Below are 27,904 nucleotides of genomic sequence, written 5' to 3' on the forward strand. Positions count from 1 at the left end.
TTTTCACTAAAAATGAATTGAAAATTGAAATTTCGTCAACAACACAATCCCACCTCCCTTCAGTTTCACACGTTCGGTCCGGAACGAAGCAAGAAATTCAAAAATGTCACTTTTCATAGCTTTCATTTGGCAAAATGTGGCCCCGAGACAGCCGACGACGATTGGTCGCAGTAAATTATTGATGGAAAGAGCTGCACTTGGACATAACAAAAACAACACACCAAACCCGCCCCCCCCCCCCCCAAATGTCCTTCTTGAATTCAAAATATGATTTCAAGAGCCATTTTCATCAAGCTGTTGACACTTTGATGTCATCAGACCCAAGACGACACCCAAAAATGCGGCAAGAGCCAGGAAGGCGGCCCCCAGCGCCAAGACTGGACACGCGGAGCAAATGTTGCCCTTTGTGTACTGAAAATATTCTGCTCATAAAGTACAGTACCTCATTCGCATATACTACCAATGGAGCGCATATTTACCTTCAATCTGTTTCTCTCATCTTGTTGAACTTTGAACTCTTCACCTGTGGGACACATCATTAGGTACACCTCTGCCGAGATTCAAAAAAACAAACCAATCAATTTCTCTGCTGGGGCAGATTGAAAATACATTTGGAACTTTTTTTAAAAATCTTTTATTAGTTGTCTATAATTTCTCCCGTGTTTTTAATGTGCGATCATTTAATCTGCGCTGACTCGGCATCTCGTCTTTTTTTTATCAGCGGTCATCTTCCCGTCGAGGGGCCGTTAGAGGACATCACAGTCATTACACGTGCGTCTCGAAAGGCCATAAAAAGATTATTCAGTGCAAAACTGTTTAGTCGTGTATCGTCCTTCCAAATGCGTAATAAAACAATTGTTGCTAAATGTTCCAATGCGTGATGTCGCCTTTGCGTGTTATCTGAGAAGGAAATGGATGGAAAATAAGTTCATTAGAATTTCATGGGTTGCGTCATGCTGGGAAAAAAAAAAAACCAAACTAATTTTAACATTAGTGTCTGTTGAAAATTTTTTATTTTTTTTCCCCCAGCACTCCCACACAGAAAAAAGTGAAAGTGCATCTGATGCGCTCAACGCATGAAATTCTTCTGCATCTCACACAATTCGAGTCCGCTTTGGAGGCACGTTGGACTCAAGTATCAACAAAAACAGTTCTTGCGACTGCACGGATGCCGAAGAGACACCAGGACAAGAACCAGGCCCAGATGGCGTGACGGGAGGGACGACCTTGCAGTTAGCTCAAAGCCTCTTTTTGGAAGAACCCTAGACCAGTTCTAGCTCGGTCCAGTTGAGTTGCGTTTGCTGCCACCTCTTCACGCATCTCAAATGTCCGCTCCCAAGTCAGTCGTGCCTCGGACCGGCTTCAGCGCTGAGCGCGGCGGTCGCCACACGTCTCGGTTGTCCTGCTTTTTCCACGGATGGACGGAAATATTGACTGGAAAGCGAGCAAGGTGGCGCTTGCCGTCGTCTTTTCGTTTTAGTCGACGGCCAGCGAAAATGTTCCAATAAATCCTAAAATGAATCTGCCCCTCAAATTCTTGAATAGGTTTTTTTTTTTTTCGCAGGACTGCTTCCCCCCGGCCAAGTGCGAACGATTGAGGACAAAAACAATCTGTGAAGAGAAATCCGCACGTGTGGAAGCGCAAACATGCGAGGTTCCGCCGTATCAGCAGGCAGAGAAAAAGAAAGTTGGAGAAGCCTCACTCGAAATTGGGCGTGTTGGATAACAGATTGATTTACTCATTAAACCGTCCGCCATCGTCACCTGCGAGGCTTCGGGAAGGCGCGTCCCTCGGTCGCCACGGCGATGTCTACACAGGCCGTCATTAATGTTTGATGAGCGGCGGCCTATAAAGATGCCGGCGCGCCGCCGCCGCCGTTCACTTTGACCGTGTGAGGATGAGGCGCCCCGAGGACTGAGGACTGGTTTTTGATTGCTTGCGCCGAGCGAAGATGGAGCGGGCGGGAGACGCCGTCGCCGTCGTGGGCGTCGGCTGCAACTTCCCAGGCGGTAACTGATTTTCAAAATATCATTCGTCCCCTTCGCGGAATTTCACAAACCACGCAGGGGCTGCAAAAGAAAAAAATGACATGAAAATTGAGAGTCGTGGTGCAGTTTTGAGACGAAAACAAGAACGGACCCATTTGAAGGATTCACTATTTATGATGTCGTTACTTTAAGAGTACAACCTGAAGTTGAGAATAAACCAAATTGTCGGGCTCGTCCATTTTACATTTTTGATTTCAATACAACTCAAAAACGTTTTGGATCATACAAGATTAAAATGCACCATGAAGTGTAGATGACATTTATCCGAAAATGGATTTTCAAGGAACATTTCGCGCGAATTGCGGTTCTGCCAGAGAGCAAAAAGGTGCCACTCCATCCCTCATTTTTTATTTTGCACATTACTCCCTAGATTTGATGTGGTTGTCGTGAAAATATAATTCAACTTTCTTCTCTAGTAGTTCAAGTTTCAATTCTTCGCAATGTCGAGAGGACGAAGAAACGGGCTTCTTTTCCCTTTTGGCGACCACGCGTCGATTCACGGTGGAAATTCACCATTTCTTGAAAAAATATTTTCCAATATTTGCACGTCATTCAATCTTCATTCTTTACTTTAATGTTCAGACTCCATTTTATGAATTCTTGTTTCAATGTCATCCCAGAAGAATACATTTGTTTTTGTTTTATTCATTTTTTTTTTTGAAATTCAAACTCATCTTCGCTTACTTTTTTCATTTGTTTTAATTTAGTAACAGGTAACATGTGAAATTGTAAATACACAATTTCAATTCACAATGTCAATCAAAATTGACCAGATTATTAATACGGTGCTAAATACTAGAAATTGTAAGGTCGCAACGTCTTTTCCATCCATGCAGGGGAGGGGCTGGAAAACTTCTGGAAGGTTCTGGTAAGCGGTCAGAACTGTTCGGTTCCGATTCCCAAGGAGAGGTTCGACCTAAGCGCCTGGTACGACGCCGACGACGGCAAGCCGGGCAAGTCCCGCACGGCCAAGGCCGCCCTCATCGACGGGTACGACATCTCAACGCCGGGCCGGGCCGGGCCGGGCCGGGCCTCACCTCACTTTCACGTTAGAGTAACTTAGAGTAAGACTTGGGTGTCAGAAGTTTGAGAAGCGCTGCTCTCGGTGACTCACCGCACGGCTCGGCCTACTTCCCCCACCGCAATGTTTGCAGTTTCAACCAGTTCGACCACAAGTTGTTCGGCATCAGCGACAGTGAAGTGGAACAAATGGACCCTCAGCAGAAGCAGCTCCTTCAGTGCGTCTACCGAGCTCTGGAGAACGCCGGCATTCCCGTGGAGAAGGCGAGCGGGACCAGAACCGGAGTGTATTTCGGTAAAAGTCACCTACGTCGTTTCCAGGTGACCACGACGACAAGAGATTGATGGACTCCTCCTCCGTAGGCCTGATGAACCGAGACTACGAAACCAACGCGGCGCACGTGCACCCCAGCGTCATCAACCACTGGACCGGGACGGGCTTGGCCATGAGCATCGCCGCTAACAGAGTGTCGTACGTCTTCCACTTCACCGGGCCGTCGCTGGCCATCGACTGCGCCTGCTCGTCCTCCCTGGTGGCGCTCCATCTGGCGTGCCAGGCCATCAAACAAGGTGCCCCAACCTAGCTCGAGGCCCTCTTGAGAAACCGGTTTCTAAAAAGGAACTCGCTCGCGTGCCGTCTTGTCAGGCGACTGCGAAATGGCGCTGTGCGGCGGCGTCAACAGCATCATCGAGCCCAGAGTCTTCGTGGCCCTCAGCAAGGCCAAGATGATCGCTCCAGACGGGACCAGTAAGCCTTTCTCGAGCGGGGCCGACGGTTACGGCAGAGGGGAAGGGTGTGGTGTGGTTCTCCTCAAACCACTGAGCAAGGTGAGGTTGCAGTACTTTCCAGAGGTGGGAGACTCCATTCGCACGACTTGGCTCGAGTCAGCGTTAAGCTGCCAATTTTAGGACTTTCGGACGTCACTACAACCAATGAAAGACTCGACTTGACTTTGACTTGAATGACGTGAAAATCTGCATTCATGACCCAAGTAGAGAAGCTGAGCGCAAAACTGCTCATGTGCAAAGAGTGCACATGTTGTGACTGAACAAAATTGTATGACTTGATTTCGGACTTGTTCAATCCAAGTGATGACGGGCTTGAAGCGTAGAGATTGATTTGTCCTGGCACTGGCACCATCAGTTTCATTGTATCCTTGCTTCACCTCGACAGGCCTTACAAGACCAGGATCATATTTGGGGCATCATCAACAAGACTGCCGTCAACCAGGACGGCCACTCTGTGTCGCCAATCACCAAGCCATCCATGACTCAGCAGGAGGAGCTTCTTCGGACGATCTACTCCAAGAGTGACTTCGCTAACGTCCAGTACATCGAGGCTCACGGCACCGGAACGCCGGTCGGAGACCCGACGGAGGCGGCGAGCCTCGCAAACGTCATCGCCAAAGTCCGAACTTCCGGTGCGGAGATTCTGCGAATTGGCTCGGTGAAGAGCAACATCGGACACACGGAATCTGCCGCCGGGGTGGCCGGACTCATCAAGGTGCTCCTCATGATGAAGCACGAGACCATCGTTCCTTCGCTGTTCTTCTCGGAGGAGACGGCGAGCGTAGACTTCCGGGCTCTGAACATGCATTTACCCAAAGAGGTCGAAAAGTGGGAAGCAAGCGGAGGGCTGGTTGCCGGAGTCAACAATTTCGGCTTCGGGGGTACAAACGCTCACGCTCTTGTCACCCAGTACAAGCAGTCACATAGAGCAGACGTGAACGATAGCAGGAAGATGAAATATTTTGTCCTGTCGGCAAATTCGACAAAATCTCTCTCTCTCATGCTGGAAGACACCGTCAGACGTCTGGAGAACAACGTGGATCTCAATTGTCTATTGTACACGGCAGCATGCAGGAGGAGCCATCTCAAACACAAATACCGACGGGCCTTCCTGGTTTCATCCATAGATGACCTTAAAGAGAAACTCCAGGCGGCCGTGGCCAAAAACGCAATAAGCCCATCGCTCCCGGATCCAAAGTTAGTGTTTGTCTTCTGCGGTAATGGCGTCACTTACCACGGCATGGGCAAGGAGCTGCTCCGACACGAGCCGGTCTTCAGAGACAAAATTCAGGAGATTTCCCAACTTTATCAGCAACTGGGCAGCCTCGATATCCAGGACACACTCGAGAGCGAGAGCGGACCGAGCGACTACAACGCTCCGGACGTGGTCCAGCCTCTCCTCTTTGCTCTGCAGGTGGGTATCGTCACTCTGCTCGGACACTGGGGCGTCAAAGCGGATGCCATGCTGGGACACTCTGTTGGCGAGGTGGCGGCAGCTCACTGCTCGGGCCTCCTGTCCCTGCGGGACGCCCTCAGAGTCGTCCACTTCCGCAGCGTTCTGCAGGCCCAAGCGGCCGGCGGAAAGATGCTGGTGATTAGCAATATGGCCGTATCAGAGGTCACAGCTCTTCTCCCTCAATACTCTGGGAAAGTTTGTCTCGCTGCTTTTAACAGTCCGCAGTCCTGCACCCTGTCAGGCGATGCCGATTCAATCGAGAGGCTTCAGGCAACGCTGAGAAGCACAGCTAACAGTGACAACCTCTTCATCCGCATCCTCGAGGTCCCCGCTGCTTATCACAGCCATATGATGGATCCGATTCTTCCCAAAATTAGGGAGGCTATCGGCTTCTTGGAGGGGAACGAGCCAAGCGTCCAGTTATTCTCAACGGTAACCGGAAAGGAGGCACAGAGCGGGGATTTCTGCTCAGGTGATTATTGGGCTAGAAATGTGCGTGAGCCCGTCGCTTTCGAGCAGGCAATCAAATCAGCTGGTCAGGGAAAGCGAGGTGTGGTCTTTTTGGAAATCGGTCCAAGACGAGCCCTCCAGAGGAACATCACGGAAACTCTGGGCAATGAGATCGCTGTCATAGCTTCCCTGCAGCCAGAAAAAAACCACGAGACACTCTTGTCCGTCACTTCGAAGCTGTTTGAGCTCGGCGTCCGCGTCGACTGGAACGTCTTTTACGCAGGCTATGAGGCACCGCCGCTGCCTTTTCCGAGATATCAGTTCGATTGCTCAGACAGGGATGTCATCATCAAAGGGGCGCAGAAAAACGTAGCGAGTAGTCACCCCGTGCTCTGTGCCACAGGAAACAAGGGGAACACTTTCAGCTGCGATTTGATGTCCGAGTCCACGTTCTACCTGAAAGAACACCGACACAACAAAGTACCCATCATCCCCGGGGCCTTCTATGCCGAGTTGGGTTTAGCCGCATTCATGGCCTGCGCCAAACCCAAGGTCCCTCTCGGCTCACTGGAGCTCAGTGTCAGTTTTCACAGCCCATTTGTCTTAACTCCAAACCCCCCAGAGATGAAGGTGGAACTCGAGCAAAAGGAGAACGAAGCTAGTTTCACAGTCTTCTCCTCATCAGCCACGTACGCAACAGGGACGGTTGCCTTCAAGAAAGAGCGCCCGGTCGAAGAGCAGTGCATTGACCTGGACAGCATTTACAAAAGATGCACATCTGTTGTGACCTATCAGGAATTTTATGGTTATCTCGCCCAAGGAGGCTTTCAGTATGGAGATGTCTTCACAAATAAAGCAAACGTACACTATGGGGAAGACCTGAAAGAAGCTTATGCCCTGGTCACAGTTCCACAGGGACTACGGTCTCAGTTGTACGACTACTGCGTTCATCCAGTAGTGCTGGACTTCCTCATGCAGCTCCTCCCAGTCACAGTAGAGCACATTTTTGCCGGGAGACCGGGATTTCCTGCCAAGATCGGAACTTTGAGCGTGTTAGAGCCGTTGCAAAATGAGACGATCGTCTACTTGAGGGCAACCGATGTTGGCGCAGACCACTTTGAGGTCTGTGGATGCCTTGCTGATCGACATGGTCGCACCTTGGTCGAAGTTAAGCATGTGCTCATCAAGTACCTTGGGAGTCGCTCTCATGTGGTTGAGGAATACTTTTACCATAACGACTTTAGTGTCATCCCAGAGGGGATCACAAACGATCCACCTCCAAAGGCTTTGGTCTTTTCGGACGAACTAGGGATTACAAAAGGCCTCCAGCCCCACTTGGACTTGTGCTCTCAGTACATTTCGTTCGCAAATGCCACAGACATTTTGAGTCAAGGCTTTCCATCTCTCTTGGCAAAGCTCAAGATAACAGACATTGGGAACTTTGATCAGGTCTTGTTCTTGTGGGGCAAAGAAAACCTTAACTCCCTCACGCCTGACATTGTCCTGAAAAATCTGTCAAGTTGCTGTGAAATTTTCCGCCAGGTAGTCCTCGAGCTCAAGCGAATTCACTTCTCCAACTCCATCCGGGCAGTAACCTATTGTTCATCCGAACTCACAGTTGATCACGTAAATCCAGGCTTTGCCATTGTCGGCATGACGAGGTCGTTTGCTGCAGAAATAGCTGAACTCTCATTTCAGCTGGTGGACATCGGCTCCGTCAGTGCCAAGGACGTCGCGGCTCTGTCGGAGGTCCTTCGAGATTATCCTTGCAGCAAATACCCAGAACTGGTGATTAAAGACGGTGTAATTCTGAAACCTTCCATCGTGCGTACCCCTCCTGAACCGACTGACAATTGTGAAGGCGCTTTTGTGTCCAACACATCTGAACCTTGCGTCCTTCAGACTGGGGATGCTTTTAAAATGTGCCGCCTGAGTGCCGTTCGCCATGAATATGATGATGATGTAGAGCAAATGAGTGACGCATCAGTTGAAATTCGTCCCACTAAAATATGTGTCCATTCGTCAGATTACTTTCCCGTGAGTGCTTCACATCTGAATTTTGGGCAGACGCTATACTGGAACAAACACTCCTCGCAGAACCACAAGCTACACTTGATTGACTTCAGTGGAATCGTGACCAAGGTTGGAAAGAATGTCCGAAAATTCAAAGCGGGAGATTCCGTAGCTTGCTGTTACCCTGCGGTGGCAGCCAGTAGGGTCAGAGTTCCAGAGGTGGTGTGTTACGCCACCAAAAACTGCCGTTTCCTTCAAACAACACCCTGTGTCTCCTACTTTGTCCTGGCAAGGGAAATCCTGTTCAGGGTCTTGCCAAAAGCCAAGAACCATCTCTGTATCATTTCTCCTGTCCCTGATTCCACTCTGGTGAAGGTTTTGACACTTGCCTCTCAACAGTTGAAGTGGAACGTGATTGTTGGAACACGTTGCTCCTTCAAAGAGGCCAACCAAATAGAGGCATTCATAATCCTCCCTCCATTCAACCAAGACTTGATTGCAGAAGTCTGCAGCTTATCTGGTGTCCAGAATGTTGTCCTTGTTCCTGGATATCAAACACAGCACACGCTCGCCCAAGATCAGCTCCTGAGCGTGAAGGAAAGCGTCCATGTCCAAACAATTGACATTGCGGCTCTCTTGCAAAAAGGATCTCTGTGCGCTCGAAGGCCGCACGTTCATCGCTGGCTCAAGACCTTTAACGTGTACAAGAAGTTTTCACTTGAAAGCTTCACCTATCAGTCTAACATATCTGAGAAGATCGACATTTTCCCGTCAGCGCAGCCAGTCTCCTACTTCCACGCAAGGAAAGTGGCCATTGTGGCACTGGAACAATGTCAGACCACCGCGGCGTCAAATATTCCACTCCATTGTTTGAAAAAGCAGCTTTTCCGAAAGAGATCGGTGTACATTGTGGCAGGCGGTTTGACCGGGCTGGGTTTCGAAACGGTGAAGTTCATCTCGCAAAAGGGCGGCGGGTTTGTCATCAGCCTCTCCAGGAGCAAGCCCTCACAAGAGGTGCAGCGGGAGATCCGCAACATAGAGAAGCAGTGCGGCAACACCGTGGTCAGCATGCAGTGTGACATTGCAGCGTCAGAGCAGGTGGACAGGGTCGTCCGTGACATACAAGTCAAGTTCGGAGCTTATCCAATTCGAGGGGTGTTTCACAGCGCGGTCGTCTTGCGTGATGGGCTGATCGAGTCCCTTGATAGAGCCCTCTATGAGGAGGTTCTCGAGCCCAAAGTCAACGGCGTGCTAAACCTGCACCGCGCAACACTGAGCTGCCAGTTGGATTACTTTGTTTGTTACTCCTCCATATCGGCCTTCCTGGGAAACGCGTCACAAACCAATTACGCGGCAGCAAATACATTCCTGGACTTGTTTTGTCAGTACAGGCGCAAGCTCGGCCTGCCCGCCCAGTCCATAAACTGGGGAGCTCTGAACGTCGGACTCCTCTTGAACAAAGAGTCGTACCATCGCTTCCTGGAGGCCAAGGGGATTATGGTGCTGATGGTGGCCGAGATCCATAAAAGTCTCGAGCAATGCTTGCTGCTCAATCGACCGCAGCAGGCCATTTGCCGCTTCCACTTTCGGAACATCCGCTTTAACATCCTCTCGCAAAATGTCGCCCTTACCATGCGGCTTTCGGCGCTGGTGGAACAAGCCCTCCAAAAGTCCAGAGAGTTGAATTCTCAAAGTAAAAACACAGAGGAGATGCCGGCCAGAGATTACGTGGTCTCGCTGCTCAGCAAAACCATCGGCGTGGACGCCGGCGAACTGAAAGACGACACGGCGCTCTCGTCGCTCGGCACCGACTCAATGCAAGCCATGACGCTGCAGAACCTCATCTACCAGGACCGAGGCGTGAACGTGCCGCTGGTCAAACTTTTGGATCCCAATGCCACGCTAGCCGCTGTGGTGGCCATCTTGAATGAGGGCCAAAACGGTGGGACCGCGGACCCAAACAGTCTCTCAAATGATGATGATGATGATGATGATGCCATCACCGTTTCCACCAGATTTTAAGCAAGATGACTGTTGATATGAGATACAGTGGTATTACAAGTTTATGTCAATCCATTTCCATGGTCGTACCTCAAATCACTTTTCCCTATCAAAATGAATGGAAATGCCACTTATCGGTTCCAGTCCCCCTAAGAGACAGCAACATTTTTTATAATATGGTTTTGCGAAGTAAAACACAACCGTACCATATTGTGTTAAGAGGTGTCCCCAACCATCAGGCCACAGATCAGGACCAGGCAGCGCAGATAAGACTCAAAAATGTTTCTGCGTTTCTATATCTATACATATTTGTGTGTGCGCGTGTGTAATACATTTGTGTCAGTCAATGTAGATAATTCTTAAATTAACTGAAGAAGTTGCTTACGACATTGTCTACATTTCAATTTGTTTGATTTTTTTTTTTTTTTCTTTGTAAACATTTTATTAACCAGATCTTGAAGGAGACGCACATACATCGTTGTATATTATTTGGAGTTTGCATGTTTATCTTGTTGTCCCAGAGGTATTTGTGGCGATAACGGGGACATCCCAGCATTTGTTTTTTTTTTTTTTAAAGCTTTTCATCAAGCACGTGTCCTCAATGTGATCGTTCTTATCGTTTTATGAGGATTATTAAAATGAGCGTGTCAAAATTCTAATGGACGATTTGAACAGCTAATCCCATTGAGGTGGACACGGACTTTGGACTCGAAAACATGTTAGCTAAATGCTGACGGTGTAAATTAATGTATCATAGTTGTTTGTATGTTTTTTTTTTTTCTTCATTGCAAAAAAAAAAAAAATACAATTCCAGCACTTTTTAATTCCATTAAAGAATGTGACAGAAAAGAAACTTATGATTGTCATCATAGACATGTTGAATGCCTTCACAATACAACACAAGAGCCGCGTTGCTAGCCGTGAGTGGCAACCCGATCAGCTGAGTGTTCTCTCGCCCTTCACTGCTTTATGCGCCAAACTGATCAATTCCAAGCTAGAGTCAGCCATAGAGCACATTTTAAAACAACACATTTGACAAAGTGCGATAAAATTGTTTCAAAAAGCACATTTCAAACGTAACATGGGAAGAGGATATAGCAGTTCACTTGATTCTTATTTTTCTAAAACAAACCCTAGTTCCTCATGGCTCACGGGTCCTTACATTATTATTATTATTGATCACCAAACCTTCCAAAGTTGCCACTGTTGCGCTTGGGTCCAGTATGCTGACCAACGCTACATTTACATTTGTCTCTTGGAATATCTTACTCTGAAGTGTCAGGGCCAACATGGAGTCCACACCCAGCGCAACCAGCGTGGCGTCGCTATCCAGCTCGTCCTCGCTAAGGTTACCAACATCAGCGACGATCCTTCTCACACGCTCATGTGGGGAACACGACTGCGGAACTGGGGGCTCAATGCCGCCCTTGTCCTTCAGCTCCGCCTCCGCCAAGGCTGACAGTCGTTCCCTGAGGGAGGGGTTTTGAAAGTTGAACTTGCATACGACCTGCTGAGGTCTGTTGCTGAGAAGAACCTTGGCAAGAGCTTCGTGGATCTCCTCCACTTCCATGACTGTCATGCCTTTGGCTTCCAGGTGGTTTTGGATGCATTTTTTGTTGAGCAGTAGGCCGAGGTTCAGAGGACCCCAGTTGATGGACTGTCCGGCCGAGCCGAGGTTCCTCCGGTAAAGACAAAATTTGTCAAGGAACGAATTGGCCGCCGCATAGCTGGACTGCCGCTCGTTGCCAACAATCGACGAGATGGAAGAGAAGCACACAAAGAAGTCCAGCTTCATGTGAAGTGTGGCATGGTGAAGATTTAAGGCTCCGCTCACTTTGGGCTGCAGTACCTTCTGCAAGAGGGACGCGTTGATGGTTTCTATGGGCGCATCGTGGAGCACCGCAGCGCTGTGAAAGACCCCTTTGATGGGGCAACGAGTCAATCTCTGTTCAGTTTTTGCGATGGCTTCCGCCACCTGCTGCGACGCAGAAACATCACACTGGATGTTCATGACGGTGATGTTGAACCTCTTCTGGATGAGATCCAGTTGAGAATCTATTTCCTGCGTTGGCGTGCGTCTGGACAGCGTCACAACATGACCGCCGCCGTTACAGGCAATGAACTTGACCGTCTCAAAACCTAAACCGGTGAGACCTCCAGTTACGATGTAAGTACAGTGTTTTTTAAAGAGTTCTCTTGGCTTGCTGTGCAGCACAATGTCTGACAATTGGCAGTTCGGCGCTCTCTGATCTAAGACCACTTGGCGCACCGTCTTGGAGGCAAAATATGATTCGTTTGCTTGAGCTTTTTCTGTGTTTGAGATCGGAAATGTCTCCCTTTTAATGGGCAGAGAGACTCGATTAAAACCAAGTGACATGAGCCACTTCTTAATGGTCTGACCTTGGGCTCTGAGGTAACCTCTTTGGAGAACATGAGTCACGTGGAGCACACGGACGTGGAGGAAGTCGCTCTTGAACAGAAACAAATTTTCCCAGCGTGGGGACGACTGGCGTGTTCCGCAAACAAAGACAGCATGTCGTTCGTGGCCGTCATCACGTAAGTCCGGCCGCGAGTCGTCAAACGGGGGCAGGAAGACAAAGACCCGGCAGGGATCGGGACTTGGATCTTGCTTTGTTAAATGGGACAAACAGGACACATTCCAGCCCGATCTGTTTGCCGTCATGGCCAAAACATTCAGAAATGCAGAAGCTAAGTCTGGAGTGATGATGGTCAGTTTATTCTGTTGTCGTGCTTTAACAGTGGGAAGAGTGCGATGCAGTATCTCCCACGCCAGGATGAAGAATGACATACTCGGACATTCCTCCAGGAATGGAAGTTCCTTGGTGTCATAACACACGGATTCCGGAATGACAAACCTCGTCGCCGTAGCGGCCGGGTAACTTGACGCGATGCGGTCACCCTCTTTTAAGCCGCGAACATCTTTCCCAACAGCGGTCACAATGCCGCTAAAATCGAGAGCCAGCAACGTGTGAGGGTGTGCCGTGCGGTTGCTCCAGTACAGCGTCTTTCCAAAATTTAGCTGCGAGAGTGTCATAGGGAAGTAATCTGACGAATGGACACACACCTTTGTGAGTTGCACCTCAACTGATTTATCTGGGATGGTGCAATCATTCGAGTCACGGGACGTAGCAGTCAAGCCTTCCACTCGGTAAGGATGACTGGTCTGGAGGACAAAATCTCTGACTGATAGTTTATCACCCTCACATTGTACTTTGTCCACTGTGGGTGTGCGCGTTATGCTTGTTGTCCACAGCTTTCCTTGACCAACAATGACTTCTGAATGTTGACACGTTTGAATGACACCAACGAGAGACTCAATGTCCATTCTCGTTAAAGACATCAGGTCGATGAGCTGAAAAGAGATACCCGGTACCTCTGCTGCACAAGCTCTCATCATACCGGACAGCACAAAACCAGAACTCACACAGTCGACCATCCTCTCTGTGGACCTATAAGTTATAACATGCACAGTGCAAGAATGCTGGTCCTGCTTCAAAGTTAGCACAACCTGCCGGAATGACTCACAGCAGGCCACCATGCGGTCCAGCGTCCTACGAGGCGATAAGTGACTGAGATCCTCCGCGGCCCAAATGAAGAGAACGTTCCTCAAGTTGCTGCCAAGAACAAGGTCTTGAAGATCACCAGGGGACCAGTGGTCTTTGTCCTCCACGGAGCACGACTCTGGGTGCAAGTATGGCCCAAGCCCTTCAGCAATCCCCAGCTTATCTGCGAAAACTAAAGCTCTAATCTTCCTGTCACAGTTCGTCTTGTTTGGGATGGGAATGATTTCGTTGTGGAAAAACAACGATTGAGAAGCGGCTGAGCTGCCAGCCAAGAACGTAATTTGCACCTCCTGAAGTTCCACCAATACTTTCCCACCTCTGGTGGCAAAGCAACCGCACACTTTCATGAAAGTTGGCATCTCTGCAGTTGCACGCATGTAGATAAGCATCTCCTCTTGCAGCGGTCCTGAAATGGCAACACTGCCGATAGCCGAGGGGAAGCCCCGCTTGGCTGGGAGACGCCTCGCAGCTATGACGGCGGTCATTTGAAAAAAACAGTCCAACAGCACAGGATGGATGAAATAGTCGCAGAGATGCTTAAGGAGTTCTTTTGGGACTTTGATTGTTGTCACTGCCTCTTTAAATTCATCTCCAAAATGCACGTCGTGCAGCCGTTTGAAAACAGAGCCGTATTCAAATCCCGCTCCAGAAAGAATGGAGTAAAATTCCTGGGTCGTGAATATCGAACTGCATCTTTTAAGGATTCTCGCCGGACAAATACTTGGTTCCTCAAAAACTGCCGGTCCGTCCGTGCACCTGAAGGTACCTGAGGCGTGAGTGCCAGCAGAAGAGCTTACTGTAAAGACACCGTCAGTGTCCGCCAGTCTCACTTTCAAGTGGTGATTGTTCACGCTGAGCAGATTATGAAAGGTCACACTGAGCTGGACAGAGGACACGGGCCTCTTCGGGTGCAAATCAGCCAACAACGAAGCAAAAGCCAGCTCCACATAGAAGGCGCCGGGCAGAATGGCAACGCCATTGTGTTTGTGCTCCCAGAGGTACGGCATAGTCTTCTCCGTGAGACTGCACTCGTACTGTTTGTTGTTCTGCCGTACTTGCGATATCAGAGGATGTGGTGAGGAAAATGACAAATCATTTCCTTTTCGGAGATCTTCAAAGTACATCTCTTTCTTTGTAGTGTCAAAGTGATAGAGTGGGAACACCGTGGGTGGTGTTTTATAACCTTGGTAGAGCTCCTCCCAGCGCACGTTGACACCCACTTCAAATAGTTTCCCTACTGTGGACAACAGAGTTTCAAATTCTTTCGGTGGTTGAACAGAGGGAAGAACAAGAACATCTGTTCCTAGGGTCTCGTGGATGTGTCTTTCAAGAGCCCTGCGAGGTCCAATCTCCACAAAGACCACATTTCTCAGCGACAGGTTATCTCTCGCAACGGCACGTAACGTTCCCTCAAACAAAACCGGTTCCCTGATGTTCTTTGCCCAGTAGCTCCCACTTTCAAATTCACCGTGCCCATACTGGCCTCCTGTCACAGTGGAAAATAGCTTGCATTCGATGTTGTCGACATCCAGACAACCTAAATTACTCCGAATGTCTCCGAGGATAGGATCCATGAGGTGACTGTGGTAAGCCGCCGGAACATCTAAGATCTGGAGAAAGATATTGGCATTGCGGTACATCCCGTACAGCTTGTCGTGGAGAACATCTATAGCATCTTTGTCTCCTGACAATGTGCAAGATTGTGGGCTGTTGAAGGCAGCCACGCAAACACTCTTCGAGAAGTCCCAAAGAATTCTCCGCACTTTTTCCACCAGGATGTTGCCCACCACAAGCATCTTTCCAGCAGTGGCCTTGCTTTGAAGCGCGCTGCGTTGGTACACCACGTTCACGGCGTCCTCAAGAGCCAAGAGGCCTGAGCAGTGAGCAGCAGCAACCTCACCTAAGGAGTGGCCCATGACCGTGTCGGGTTTGACCCCCCAGTGCTTCAGGAGGGCTGCTATGGCGACCTGAACAGCGAAAAGAAGAGGCTGGGCGACATCCGGCCGACTCGGTTCATCCGTGTCACATTCTCCAGAAAGCCACTGAGTGATTCGCATGTGTGGGTTCTTCTTCTGAAAGAGAACCTCCACCTCCTTCAACTTGTCTTGAAAAAGAGGAATGGTGCTTAAGAGCTGGCTGCACATGCCTCTGAAAGCAACCCCGTTCCCACAGAACACAAACACCACCTCGATGTTTGGCTTTGTCTTTGTCGAGGCCACTTTTGCTTTCAGCGAGGACGCCACCTGCTGCTGCAACTCCGAGAGGGACGACGTGACGATAGCCTTGCGGTATTTGTGCTTCAAGTGGCTCCGCCTGCAGGCCGAGGTGTATGATAACGCCTGCAGGTCGGCCACTTGGCCAGCGAGAAGCCGCCTGTGGGCATCGGTGAGGGAACGGATCAAGGATTTCTCAGAGGCTGCAGATGCTACGAAAAGCCTTGGACCGTCTTTTGAGACCCGTGCGGGATTTGTGGGCTGTTTATACTCTCTTACAATTACGTGCGCATTTGTGCCTCCAAAGCCAAAGCTGTTAATCCCAGCGACCCGCTTCCCTGATCCATTCGTCGTCCACCTTTCAGTTTCTGCTGGAATCCTGATCCTCATCACTTCAGCATCTATGCTACAACGGTCTTGGGAGTAGAAAACAGTCGGAACGATAGTCTGGTGTTTCATCATGAGGAGCACTTTGATGAGTCCAGCCACTCCCGCCGCGGATTCTAAGTGTCCGATGTTTCCCTTTACGGAGCCGATCCGCAGAGTATCTGCACCGTCGCATCTGGTTTTGGCTAAAACGTTTGAGATGCTCATCGCCTCTGTCTGATCTCCGACAGGGGTTCCTGTCCCGTGAGCCTCGATGTACTGGACATCGGCGAGGTCTAGCTCAGAGTATATTCCTTTCAGCAGCTCCTCTTGTCGAAGCAACGAGGGCTTGGTGATGGGCGACACCGAGTGTCCGTCTTGGTTGACGGCCGTTTTGGCGATGATACCCCAGATTTTGTTGCAGTCTTGCAATGCCTGTAAAATTACACAACACCAAACGCTCAGACAAATTTTCTCTCCGCAAGGGTGGAGGCAATTGGACCCTTCCGGGTTGTCTTTGCTTTCCTCGGGAACACAGCCACCAGACGTACAAGCAGGGAAACGCCACACCAACGATTTCAAGTGAAGATCGCCTCAATTCACCTTCTGTGAATGAGCTTTTATTATCAAATCTTACAATCTTAGATTAGGAGCCTTGGAACTGGGTCCGTTAGGGTTAACTCACCTTAATCATGACACGTTACGGAATAACTCTGCTCTGCTTTTAAGGTTTTATGTGGCCGGCCATAGAATGCCCCTCCCACAAATGATGTGTACATCCCCCTTTGGTAAATATTGTGCACATTGATATAAACACTAAAAATGTATTTGGAGGATAAGCGGCTTGGAAAATGGACGGATGCTCTTGGGTACAAGATTTCCCAACGTCTTATTGACGTCGTAGCGTTGTCTTGTTCAAGTGTTCGCGGCCGTGATGATTCTTTTAATTTGATGCGCCGTCGGAGGACATGAAACGAAGTTCCTAAGAGTCGCTCCCGCTTACGGGCAATGCAAAAAGGGACCCTTTTCAAAACTCACCTTTTCGAGCGGTTTCAGAAGAACGACGCCGCAGCCCTCGCCTCTGCCGTAGCCGTCTGCCCGGCCGGAGAAGGGCTTGCTGGTGCCTTCGGGCGAGATCATCCCGGCCTTGCCCAGGGCCACAAACCCTCGGGGCTCCAAGATGCAGTTGACGCCTCCGCACAGCGCCATCTCGCAGTCCCCTGGTCAGAAAGGCCCAAAGAGTACCGACTGGCGCCAAAATAATCACGCAAGAAGCACAACCACTGATTCATTTGACTTCTTCAGTATAAGTACACTTCTGGAATGTACATTGTTCCTCTGCTCGTCACTCAGGTCAGGGACGAAGCTGTGAAAAGTCACTGACCCGCCCACTCGAAAGGTTCCGAAGTGCCCACAGATGCCAAAAGATGGCGGCAAAGCAATGCTTTTCAATTTAACGCCACTGTACAAATGAAGCTCATCCACTAACGCCAACATAGTTTCTCGGCACCAGGATGACACGAGATGGTGTCAAAGCAATACCAAAAAAAAAAATAAAATAAAAACAACATAGTTTGTTTATTTCTATGTGGCCTGCGATTGGCTGGCAACCAGCTGTCTCACGCCACAAGATGGGTGGGACAGGCTCCGGCGTTCCCGCGACCCTTGTGAGGATAGGCCACTCCGATAATTGATGGATGGATGTTAGACAATATGTATATCAAAATTGATTGTGACTCCTTCTGGTTTGCATGACTTGACGACCAGGGGGAGCATCACACGCAGTAAACCTCCGACTTGCAAGTCCCAAGACTTGCATCTCAAGGCACCACAGTACGAAAAGAACAAGGTCAATATCCATCCATACCTTGTCTTATTGCTTGACAGGCTACGTGCACAGCCACCAGGGACGAGGAGCAGGCGCTGTCCACGGCGAAGGAGGCCGCGGTGAGATTGAAGACGAAGGAGATCCTGTTGGCCGCCAGGCTCGCGGCCGTGCCCGTGGCACTGTAGTGACTGATGAAGTCGGGCCTGCGACTTCGGACCATCTCGTAGTCTCGGTTCATCAGACCTGCGACACAGTCACGTGAGTGCATCATGTATGCGGTTTTTTTTTTCTTTTTTTTTTCCCCCTTTATCAAACAAAGCTCTTGCCCGGTGAAATGAAACTTCCAGTGACAGCAATACTGTTCCGGGCTTTAGCTGTACATCTGTACATAAATGGGTACTTTGCTATCTAAAGCCTTTTCTCAGTTTTATTTTTCTCGTGTTATGGTTTGAGGTGTCACAAAAGCAAATCTTACGCAGTTGAAGCCAGAAGTGTACGTTCACGCTGCAAAAAGGCATCCCCCCCCCCCCCCCATTGTCTGAAGTCAAATCAGACTAAAAGTCTCCCGTTTCAGGTCAGTCAGGATCACCTTTTTCTGGTGACATCTGCGCTTTCTATTGATAGCTTGCAATCTGTTGCGCGTCTTCACTTTTCAGTCAACAAAGTCGAAAGTGGCAGGAAAAATGCAGAGCCAGTTAATGAGTTGCTGCTACTGGACGCTGGGGAATTTTGACAGTACAGTAACTTTGCGCTTCTTTATACGAGGTGTACACCGGTGACAAGTTTCATTTCTTGTAATTTCCCATGAAAAAATGTGAGCCATGTCCACACGTTAGCTAGCGACTGCATCCATCCATCTATCTTGTGTGTGTGTGTGTGTGGTCACATGAACCGGCGGAGGCGATCACCGATGTAAACTCCGGTTGCGCTCCCGCTGACGCGCTCCACGGGGATGCCGGCGTCCTCCAAGGCCCTGAACGTGCACTCGAGAAGGAGTTTGTGTTGAGGGTCCATCGCGTCCGCCTCGGCCTCGGCCATGCCAAAAAATCTGTGGTCAAACTCGTTCAACCTGCAACGGACAACCAGCGCTCATCATTCGACTTGCTGAGCTGCCCCTGCACGCCACAAGATGGCGGCAAAATCTTTCAATCTTTCTATATAATGTATAGCGTCTGCATACTACTGTTTTATAACACGGTTTTTAGAGGGATAGTTTATTTGAATTGGTACTATGTTGCAACAACAAATGGAAATGAGCTTTGTGTTCAATCTGTTGCACAATATGCGACGTCACATTCTAATCAATGACAAAAACACAAAGATGAAAATAAGTCATTCATTCATTACAATTTTTTTTCACAGTGGGTCAAAATGGATGTCAAACAATACAAATATGTTTAAATGAAAACAATGTCATTCTGAGATTTCTCTCAGCCAGTCAGCAATGAAGACTCATGGTGATGAAAAGGATCAATACATGAAATGTTCAATCAGTGCACCGATTGGTAGTACCAAATGGGCAAAGGAGTCCTTCTTACCCGTCTATTAGAGCAGCTTTGGTGGTTTGAGTCTTTCCAGGTTCGCTGCCATCGGAATCGAACCAGTATTCTCGGTCAAACCTCTCGGCCGGAATATCCACGACGCAGTTTTGCCCCTCCAACAGAACGCGCCAAAAATGATCCAAGCCTTCACCTAAAAACAGTTAAAGTCACAGTTAAAGTGCACAAATGCACCTGAAGCGCGAGGGCGGGATTTTTACTAACCACCATTTTTGACTGCCATCGGTTTTTGTCAACTGTAGAAAAAACATTTCGTTTGTATTTCCGTACACTTTGTCTGCACCACGCGCAGTTTGTAAAACAACCTCAAAAATGACAGACATCACTTTTTTTCCCCCAGTTTGCACGTTTTAGCTTATCATACTGCTAACAGCGCATCCAGTCAGCCACCACCTCTCAGAGAAAAATGGAATTCTTCTCTGTGGTCTCCAGTTCTTCAAATCCAAATTGTGGTATTCATTCGCTCCACTGGAGCACAGTTAAGCCACTAAATGCTTCTTCAAGAACATGACATGAAATTGTTCATTTTTCTACGCATTGATAAATGGCACAAACCTGCAGAACAAACAAAAAACCCAAACATTTATTGATAAAATGCCATGTCTATAATGAAAGCAAAGCTAACATAATTGGATGATTTCATCCAGCAATTCAGGAGTGAAAAAACATCAACCTGATAACATGATTGCTCAATTCATTTTTAACTTGTAACATCAATAAAAACACCACCAGCATGCTTTTTATTGGTCTGTGTTGATTATCCCCTGTTCCAGGTCACAAAAGTGAAATCAAAGCAAATGGACTCTTCTTGTTTGTTGAATTTATTATTATTTTTTTTTCTTTGTTTGTTTTCACAAAATGCCAATTGGCCAAAATCAACACAAATAACCCCCCCAAAAACGTACAGTTGGATGCAAACAGAACTATACAGTAGTGATAAATCTAAAAGATCTGAAGTCGTAAAGTGGGTATGACACAAGCAAGCTCCACGCCGGGGAAGTTTCATGACATTTGCAGGAAAACGGGAGTCCAAAAAAAGTCACGTTTACCTCCGGGGAAGTTGCAGCCAATCCCGATGACGGCGATGTCGCCTTCCGCAGCCATTGATGCTTCAGTCGGAAAGTCAGAAGAAGTCACCTTTCCCCCCCATTTATTAAGCAAACAGCCGAGAGGAGGCGGGGCGACCAAACAGGACCCAAGGAGGTCCCCGTGAGCGGAACTAATTGCGGGTTTTGGTAACGGCAGCCAATTACTTGGGGGGTGGGGGTCGGTTCTTCAATTCATAATGAGCAACTGTTGTCAGTTTGGACAAACGTAACCTTTATTTGAGCAACACGCGATGACTAACGTGGGGAAAACTGAGGGAGGGGGCACTTGAATAAATAAAAGGAGCAAACGCGCCCGTCAATACAAAATGACACCTTCTGGCCGAGGTACCCCGAAGCTTCCGTGGTAAATAAATAGAAGCGGCACTTATCGAGACGTGCGTATTTGATAGTTTGTTGTCCAATCCAACCTCAAGATTTCATGGAATTATACTTCAAAAAGACTAGAAAAAGCGTTGTCCAAGAATCCCGTGGTTATGTACAGTACCATCTCCGCCGGGAGCCATGGAAGCTTCTTAGTGGTCCAGCGGTTTTCCCTCCAGAACCATCTGGATCTCTTTTGCATCCAGAGTCTCATACCTGAGGAGGGCGTCGGCCAGCTTCTCGTGCTCCTTTTTGTACATCTGCAGGAGGTTCTTGGCCCGCTCGTACGAGTCCTGCAAATATAGACGCAGTCCATTTTCCCCTCGGGCGCAAACACACGAGGAGCTTCAAACAAACACGTTTCTGCTTTTGTAATACGGAGAGCCAGGAAATGAAAACCAAGCAACGCGGCTTCAATAGCGAGGCCACACACCCTCAACAGCAACCTGACTTCCTGTTCGATGGCGGCTTGCGTCTCCGGACTTTGCTTGGAAACGTCCCCGTAGGTCATGACTCCAAGCTGGAGGGAACCAAACATCGCCATCGTCGCCAGAATTCAACACGTCCGCCACGTCGTCTGAACGCGGATGAACTGACCTTGTCGCTCATGCCGAACCTGGTCACCATCAGATTAGCGATTTTGGTGGCGCCATCAAAGTCGCTGGATGCGCCTGAAACGGAGGATTCAAATGAGACGCCATCGGGGTGTCCCGGAGCGGGCATTCGGCCAGGCGGGCACAACCTGTGGTGACGTAGTCGTCCCCGAAGATGAGCTCCTCCGCCACTCGCCCCCCCATGCTGACGTCCATCTGGGCCAGCAGCTGCGCCCTGGTCTCGCTCCAGCGGTCGTTCTCGGGGAGCAGGGACACCTGCGGGATGACGCCGAGTGGACGTGAGGACGACGCGAGAGGAGAAGGGGACGGGGCAAAAAGACCCTCTGTTGGACTGACGTGTCCGAGCGTGGGTCCTCGCGGCATGATGGTGGCCTTGTTGATGGGCATGGCGTCCTTGGTGTAGTAGGCCACGATGGCGTGTCCCGACTCGTGGTAGGCCGTGATGGTCTTGTTCTTCTTGTCAATCTCCACGCTCCTTCTCTCGGGACCTACAACGAACAAAGGGGCGTGCCGTCAGGACCCGGCTTTCCTCCCGCCCCGGGCCTCCTCTCCGGCTCACCCATGAGGATCTTGTCCTTGGCGAACTCCAGGTCCTTCATGGTGACCAGCGCCTTTCCGTCCACCGCCGCCTTCAGGGCCGCCTGGTTGACCAGGTTTTCCAGCTCGGCCCCCGAGAAGCCCACCGTGCCCCGGGCGATGATCTCGGGCTCCACCGCTGCAGCGCAACAAAGACCTTTGTTAGCGGGAAGTTAAAAGGTTCTTTCACGGGACCGCAACAGCGACTCACAATGAAAACAAACACATGCGGCCGCTACATCTCCGGAGGTCGGAAAGAACCTTTGTGAGCTCTCCGTTACCCAATAAACTCATCCAACTGGAACTTATGGAACGTCCCCACAAAGTTGTCGGAAATATAAAATGCAGAAAATCTACAATATGTCTAAAATCTCTTGATAAAGATCAATGATTAAGATTAACTGCGAGGCCACATTTGATTATGCGCTGCATAATTTCATTTTTCTATTTTCTTCTACTTTTTATTTTTGAAATGCAAACTTAGTGTTCTCTTATTTTAAGACCAAAACATTTTCCAAGTCAACCACTCAATAAAATAAGGTTACATGTAAAAATAGCGTCCCAAAAAAATATACTCTATCATTGTGTACAATACAGGTAACACAGTTGTGAGGTTGGGGGTTCACATCCGGCTTGGCCGGCACGGTGTATGCACGTTCTGCCCATTCCTGTGCTGGTTTTCTGCACCCACATCTCAAAAATGTGCATAGGAGGTTAACTGAAGTCTCTTAATCGCTCAAAGGTTGTCTCCTTACATGCGCCCTACGATTGGCTGGCGACCAATTCAGGGTGTACCCCGCCCCTCCCACAAAGTTGAGGGAAAAAAAAAAAAAAAAAAAAAAAAAACTCCTACATGCCGGCAACCCCCCATGATGATAAGCAGTATGGAAAATGAATGCATTTACAATACATCAATTCAAAGTGGCACGGATGCTAACTAGTTAGCACATTTAACTCACTGTTGCAAGGGTTAGGGATCATAATACACGATATATTTGTATGAAGCGTTACTAAAAAGCTATGGTTAAACTTCAGCAGATATTACATGACTTGATAATGTCAAAGTTCGATGGGCTTGTTAGAAGAATGGGACACATCCACTCCGGGTTAAGATGGGAGGACCTAAAAGTCCAACAACCCAAAACAAGGCAAACAAGGCAACGTACCAGAATCCACTTTCATCTTGGCCAGGTACCAGTTGAGGATCTCCGTGCGGCCCTTCACGTCGGGCCGAGGGACCGTCACCTGCATGTCGAACCTGCCCGGCCGCACCAGGGCACTGACGGCGGGCCAGAGAAGATTAACCGCCGACAAGCGGATGGACGTTGGCAAACGAAAAACGGACAACGTACTTATCCAGAGCTTCGGCAAAGTTGGTAGCACCAATGACAATGACGCCCTCGTTTGGCTTGAACCTGTAAAAAACGTAACACATAAATAAATACACAATCGCAACACGATGCCATTCCAGAGAAAATGAAAGCGCAAACATGAACATTTCCACACAAGCATGTCCCGACTGACCCGTCCATTTCGGCCAGCAGCTGGTTGATGGTTTGTCTCGAGTACGGATGCATGGGCGACTCGATCCTCTTCCCGCCGACGCTGTCCAGCTCGTCGATGAAGATGACGCAAGGCGCGTTTGCTTTGGCCTCCTCTGCAAAAAAAAAAAAAAAAAAAAAGGTTGTAAAGCACAAAAGCAAAAAAAGCTGTTTGACGACCACAGACCCGAAAGGAAGTACGACAGAAATGCATGAATAATGAAACTCTTCATTTAGACAATTTTACCTTCAACATCTCTAAAGCAAGCATGGATTATTAAAATAGTTGTCAATTAACTTCCATTGATTGTTGCACCTCCAACTGGAACCAAGACAAGAACAATATTTTATTTTAGTCATTTATGATTGCAGTATTATTTTAATTATTGTCGCTGACGGACAGCGTTTTGGACCAGCTGTGTTGTGGTCCAAGTGCTACTAAAAGAAGTTGAGCTGCTCGGGTCCGTGACCGCTCGAGCTTTTGCCGCCCGAAATAAAAGGCTCGTGACGTCACGGTTGGGCGGGTTCACACGGAGATCGATTTCTATCCCCCGAAACTCACTAAACAGGTTCCTGATACGGCTGGCGCCCACTCCCACAAACATCTCGTCAAACTCCGACCCCGAGGCGTAGTAGAAAGGCACGTCCGCCTCGCCGGCGACCGCTCGGGCTAGCAGCGTCTTCCCGGTGCCGGGCGGTCCGACCAGGAGGATTCCTGCGGGAGCATCGCATTTTCAACCGCAACGCAAGTGGAGAGCGCGCAGACAAATGGATGCATGTAACACACACACACACACACACACATTCAGGTCTTGCTTCAAAAATAAAAATAGCTGCTAAATTGGGACAAACTATCAAAAATAATTGAATATGAGACATAATGCAAAAAAAAAAAAAAAAAGTAAAATCAAGGAGTTACGACATTAAGAGGTTACTAAATAGAACATTTGAAAAGAAAGGTGAAAAGTGGACTTGAGACCACCTTCACTAAGGACAGTGAGGCATGAATGACCATTTCATAATTTTTTTATGAATGACCCAACACTGTAATCTGTTATCTTTGCCATTGAAAGACAATTCATTATAAATATGTCAAAAAAAAAAAAAATCAAGAAAGAGCTGGCAGAACAGGAGGGGAAACGCAACGCGCAATACCTTTGGGTAGCTTCCCACCCAAAACGGTAAACTTTTGGGGGCTCCTGAGGAATTCCACCACTTCCTGCAGCTCGTTCTTGGCTTCCTCCACCCCCTTGACGTGCTCGAAAGTCACGTGCTTCATCTGGACGGGGTCGATGGCCGAGTCCAGGCCCGATGTGGTGCGGAACCTCACTGTGACAACACGCACACCTGCTCAGTGTTTTGGCAAATTCACGTGCAATCTCATTTCAGTGGTGCCTTGACTTATGGAAGAGGAGCCCAGTTCACAAATGGACACAGTTACAAGTTACTGTAAGGACGAGATTGTTGTTGTTGTTGTTTTTTTTTAATAAACAAAATTCTGAAATAAATGAAAATGACCTAGGAGGTCATTAAATTTTTGGGGGTGCTTGATCAGATTAATGGCATTTTATTTCAATTCATCGGGTAAATTTGCTCTCCAGGTAAAGCAAGGCACTGCTGGACCGGATGGGGACGCGTGGCTGTCGGGTCTTTGGAGAGGAGGAAACGGGACCAACCAGCATCAGAAAAGGAGCCTTTACCCGAGAGGAAGGGGGCTCTGGACAGACCGTAAATGCCGAGCAGGAGGAGCACCAACAGGACCAGCCTGGTTCTCCTCAACGAATCTGCAAACGGAGCCACAATTCAAACAAACCAAACAAGCAAACGGAAATGCTGGACAAAGCAAGTCGGCCGCTGCCTTGCGTCTTCTGCGTGAAGGCCTGCGACCGCATGAAGCCCTCGGAGAAGCCCGACTTGAAGGCCTCCTCTTGGTTCGCCGGAAGGTTCTTGCTTTTTGTCACTTGGTCCAACGACTGAACCTCTGCTACCTTTTCCCGCATCAGAAAACCCTGCAAGGAAATCAAAGATGTTGAAAGATGAAAACCACCTCATTTTCCACTCACCCATTCGATTGCTGTCCCGGAAAAGAAAATACGATTCCTAATGTAAGCAAGTTCTACTACACGGCGCGACTTTGACTTTCACGTTCTCTGACTTTTTGAAGCGACAGCCTTCAGATTTTTGTTGTGTCTACGAGTCTATTTTGCTATGATGGTGATTCCAAATCAACAGCCGGCAAGGCTCATTTGAGCCATGCAATGAATTTAAAAGTATTTCTTTGGCTTTGTCACAACAACACCCCTCCCTAATTACTTTTAACTTAATACCGTTTGTACAATAGTTTTTAAATATCACTGATCTTGCTCACTCTCAATATACAAAGTACAAAGTACAAGGGAAACCACGCAGGATCTTGACCTTCATGAAAGCCGGCGTGTAGGGATCCGTCTCAGCCGGAACATCGTCAGCAGACGTCGTCTGTCTACTCTTTGCTCTGACGGTCCTGAAACCTCGACTCTGGAGCCACACTGATTGAAGCCGCAAGCAGAAGACAAATAATCTTGACAAAAAGCCCTCAATTGCATATCCATAACTCACTGACACGAACGTGTTCTTACATGGTAAAAAGTGAAGCTCGGCGCAAAATTCCTGTAGAGGTCTCTGGTGACACCTGCGCAAGATTGGCGAGCTGAAAAGTCGATTGTGTGCAAACCCTGTGATGAACAAAAATATTTCCAAAATAAGCCAACTCCAAAAAAAAAAAAAAAAAAAAAAAAAAAAAATGGGCACCCGGGAAAAGGCGCAGAGCAACTCGCCGTGCTTGTTGTGAAAGAAGCTGTGTGCGGAAACGTGACTGGTCCTCCACACCGAGGGGAAGGCGGGAGGCCGCTCCGAGCCCGGCGACGGCAGCAGCCTGTCCAGCAACTCGTCCAGGTGACTGACCTGAATGTCCGACAGGCCCAGATCTCGAAGGCTTGTGTTGGGCTACAACGAGAGCAAAGTGGGGAATAAAAGAAAAAAAAAATGTCCTTAAGAGGCAAATGTATTTATTTTTTTTTTATGTTCAAGAACTGCCATGTTTTTGTTTACATTCGACCATCAGCCAACGCAGTTTACGGTCGCCACATTAGAAACTCACCTCTGTTGTAAGTGCGGCGTGCTCGGGGCAGAAATCTTTGTGCAGGGCCTGCACTGATGCCGTGGCTGTGTTCTTCAGGGAGTGGAGAGCGCTGGCGAGCTGGCCGAGGGGGACCATCATCTGGCGGCGGGGATGGGAGTGACACACAACACTGTCTATATATATATATATATATATACACACACATACATATATATGGAACTATAGTGCACACACTGGATGCTCTTCCGTGTGACTCCACACTCAGCAGAGACCGTTTTGTAACCTTTAGGTGGGTGCCTGACATCTTGACATTGAGTTCAGATGGAGTACAAATACTTCAAGAAACACTAACCTCAGGGATTTTCTGTTTCTCAGCACAAGCACGATGATCATTAATACAGGAAGGAAAATATTTTGGATGCAGTCATGCAGACGTATTTTTTGTCACTGTCAACTTATCAAAACGTGTCTGAATTTAATTGATAATAAGAAAAATACTTTTGAACTTAAGTACATTGCAGAATTGAAACTTTTACAGGTACAGACCTGACTACTTTCTCCACTTTTGCCTGTGATTGCATAACCCCACGTTAGCAAGTGGAAGTTGTGTAACCTTTACCTAGAAGCCCGTCATCTTACTATACATCGTTTTCCCAATTTGTCTAAACTTTACCATCAGAAAATCAAGTTTGTTTCTCATTTTGTATAGTGACGTCAGCACGGCCCGAGCGTGAAACAAAAAGAAAGAAAGAAAGAAAGAAATCCCCAGACCATTAGCAGGCTAATGCTAACATCAGCTAAATAGTAACGCTCATTGAGGCAAGAACAGATCAGACAACTACACACGGCGGTACAGTCGTAAAAAAAACAAAAACTACTAAGTAATTCGCGGCTTTGGCGACGAAAATTATATTTACACAAAATGAAGTCAAATGTCGAAGTCATTGTCAGGTAAGACAAAATGTAGCATGACGTCCCTTACCTGCTGTGGCTGAAAGGACGCCAGGGAAAACATTTTGGCTAAAATAAAAGAACACTACACAAAAATATAGAACGTAAATATACGAAGAGAAAGCCTCCGTGTGCTTTTAAGGGAAAGTGTATTCCTGGTTGGGTGCTCTGTTGTTTCTCTTGTTACACAACAACTTCGACCGCCGCTTTAGCTAAATTGCGAATTGACGCTCCGCCGGCATTCGCTTGCCGCCGATGCTAAGAACTACAAAATGACGCCATACTTCTTTACTTCCGCCGCAGC

The 27,904-nt window shown here is 48.4% G+C and overlaps 3 protein-coding genes across 5 annotated transcripts; 1 reads left to right on the forward strand and 2 right to left on the reverse strand.

The window, feature by feature from the left end:
- The first annotated feature begins 660 nt into the window (after nucleotides 1–660).
- Nucleotides 661–10,432, forward strand: LOC133492675 (uncharacterized). Its single transcript, XM_061805191.1, has 6 exons — nucleotides 661–2,010; nucleotides 2,886–3,039; nucleotides 3,204–3,364; nucleotides 3,433–3,639; nucleotides 3,716–3,897; nucleotides 4,244–10,432. The coding sequence occupies exons 1-6, from the start codon at nucleotides 1,953–1,955 to the stop codon at nucleotides 9,797–9,799; spliced, it is 6,318 nt and encodes a 2,105-aa protein (XP_061661175.1). The 5' UTR covers nucleotides 661–1,952; the 3' UTR covers nucleotides 9,800–10,432.
- A 169-nt stretch (nucleotides 10,433–10,601) lies between these two features.
- On the reverse strand, nucleotides 10,602–19,770 carry LOC133492676 (uncharacterized). The gene is made up of 5 exons (XM_061805192.1): nucleotides 19,308–19,770; nucleotides 18,678–18,838; nucleotides 17,809–18,012; nucleotides 16,980–17,161; nucleotides 10,602–16,376 (listed from the first exon to the last, which is right to left on the reverse strand). The coding sequence occupies exons 2-5, from the start codon at nucleotides 18,805–18,807 to the stop codon at nucleotides 10,920–10,922; spliced, it is 5,973 nt and encodes a 1,990-aa protein (XP_061661176.1). The 5' UTR covers nucleotides 18,808–18,838; nucleotides 19,308–19,770; the 3' UTR covers nucleotides 10,602–10,919.
- Nucleotides 19,771–20,047: 277 nt separating this feature from the next.
- On the reverse strand, nucleotides 20,048–27,858 carry LOC133492677 (ATP-dependent zinc metalloprotease YME1L1-like). Of its 3 annotated transcripts, none has more exons than XM_061805193.1 (18): nucleotides 27,632–27,858; nucleotides 26,668–26,787; nucleotides 26,345–26,513; nucleotides 26,147–26,242; nucleotides 25,947–26,056; nucleotides 25,387–25,537; nucleotides 25,205–25,312; nucleotides 24,684–24,857; nucleotides 24,091–24,243; nucleotides 23,512–23,644; nucleotides 23,340–23,402; nucleotides 23,154–23,266; nucleotides 21,971–22,126; nucleotides 21,748–21,899; nucleotides 21,540–21,666; nucleotides 21,395–21,468; nucleotides 21,231–21,317; nucleotides 20,063–21,090 (listed from the first exon to the last, which is right to left on the reverse strand). In XM_061805193.1, the coding sequence occupies exons 1-18, from the start codon at nucleotides 27,662–27,664 to the stop codon at nucleotides 20,950–20,952; spliced, it is 2,160 nt and encodes a 719-aa protein (XP_061661177.1). In that variant the 5' UTR covers nucleotides 27,665–27,858; the 3' UTR covers nucleotides 20,063–20,949. The 3 variants fall into 3 exon arrangements, with proteins under 3 accessions (XP_061661179.1, XP_061661177.1, XP_061661178.1); XM_061805194.1 differs by having other exon boundaries at nucleotides 20,069–21,090; nucleotides 25,229–25,312; nucleotides 27,632–27,857; XM_061805195.1 differs by lacking the exon at nucleotides 27,632–27,858 and having other exon boundaries at nucleotides 20,048–21,090; nucleotides 26,668–26,806.
- Nucleotides 27,859–27,904: the final 46 nt, after the last annotated feature.

The sequence above is a fragment of the Syngnathoides biaculeatus genome, chromosome 19 (genome assembly GCF_019802595.1).
Source record: "Syngnathoides biaculeatus isolate LvHL_M chromosome 19, ASM1980259v1, whole genome shotgun sequence".
Lineage (NCBI taxonomy): Eukaryota > Metazoa > Chordata > Actinopteri > Syngnathiformes > Syngnathidae > Syngnathoides > Syngnathoides biaculeatus.

Bases quoted from the DNA above. Each gene is read 5' to 3' on its own strand.
- LOC133492675 (XM_061805191.1), top strand. From the start codon at position 1,953: ATGGAGCGGGCGGGAGACGCCGTCGCCGTCGTGGGCGTCGGCTGCAAC. The intron at 2,011-2,885 runs GTAACTGATTTT...CCATCCATGCAG, and splicing joins CGGCTGCAACTTCCCAGGCG to GGGAGGGGCTGGAAAACTTC. The intron at 3,040-3,203 runs GTACGACATCTC...CAATGTTTGCAG, and splicing joins AAGGCCGCCCTCATCGACGG to TTTCAACCAGTTCGACCACA.
- LOC133492676 (XM_061805192.1), bottom strand. From the start codon at position 18,807: ATGGCCGAGGCCGAGGCGGACGCGATGGACCCTCAACACAAACTCCTT. The intron at 17,162-17,808 runs GTATGGATGGAT...CTTTCTGACCAG, and splicing joins CTGTCAAGCAATAAGACAAG to GGGACTGCGAGATGGCGCTG. The intron at 16,377-16,979 runs GTGAGTTTTGAA...GTAATTTTACAG, and splicing joins TTCTGAAACCGCTCGAAAAG to GCATTGCAAGACTGCAACAA.
- LOC133492677 (XM_061805193.1), bottom strand. From the start codon at position 27,664: ATGTTTTCCCTGGCGTCCTTTCAGCCACAGCAG. The intron at 26,243-26,344 runs GCGAGTTGCTCT...TGTTCATCACAG, and splicing joins CTTCTTTCACAACAAGCACG to GGTTTGCACACAATCGACTT. The intron at 24,858-25,204 runs GTTGGTCCCGTT...GTGTTGTCACAG, and splicing joins AGGCTCCTTTTCTGATGCTG to TGAGGTTCCGCACCACATCG.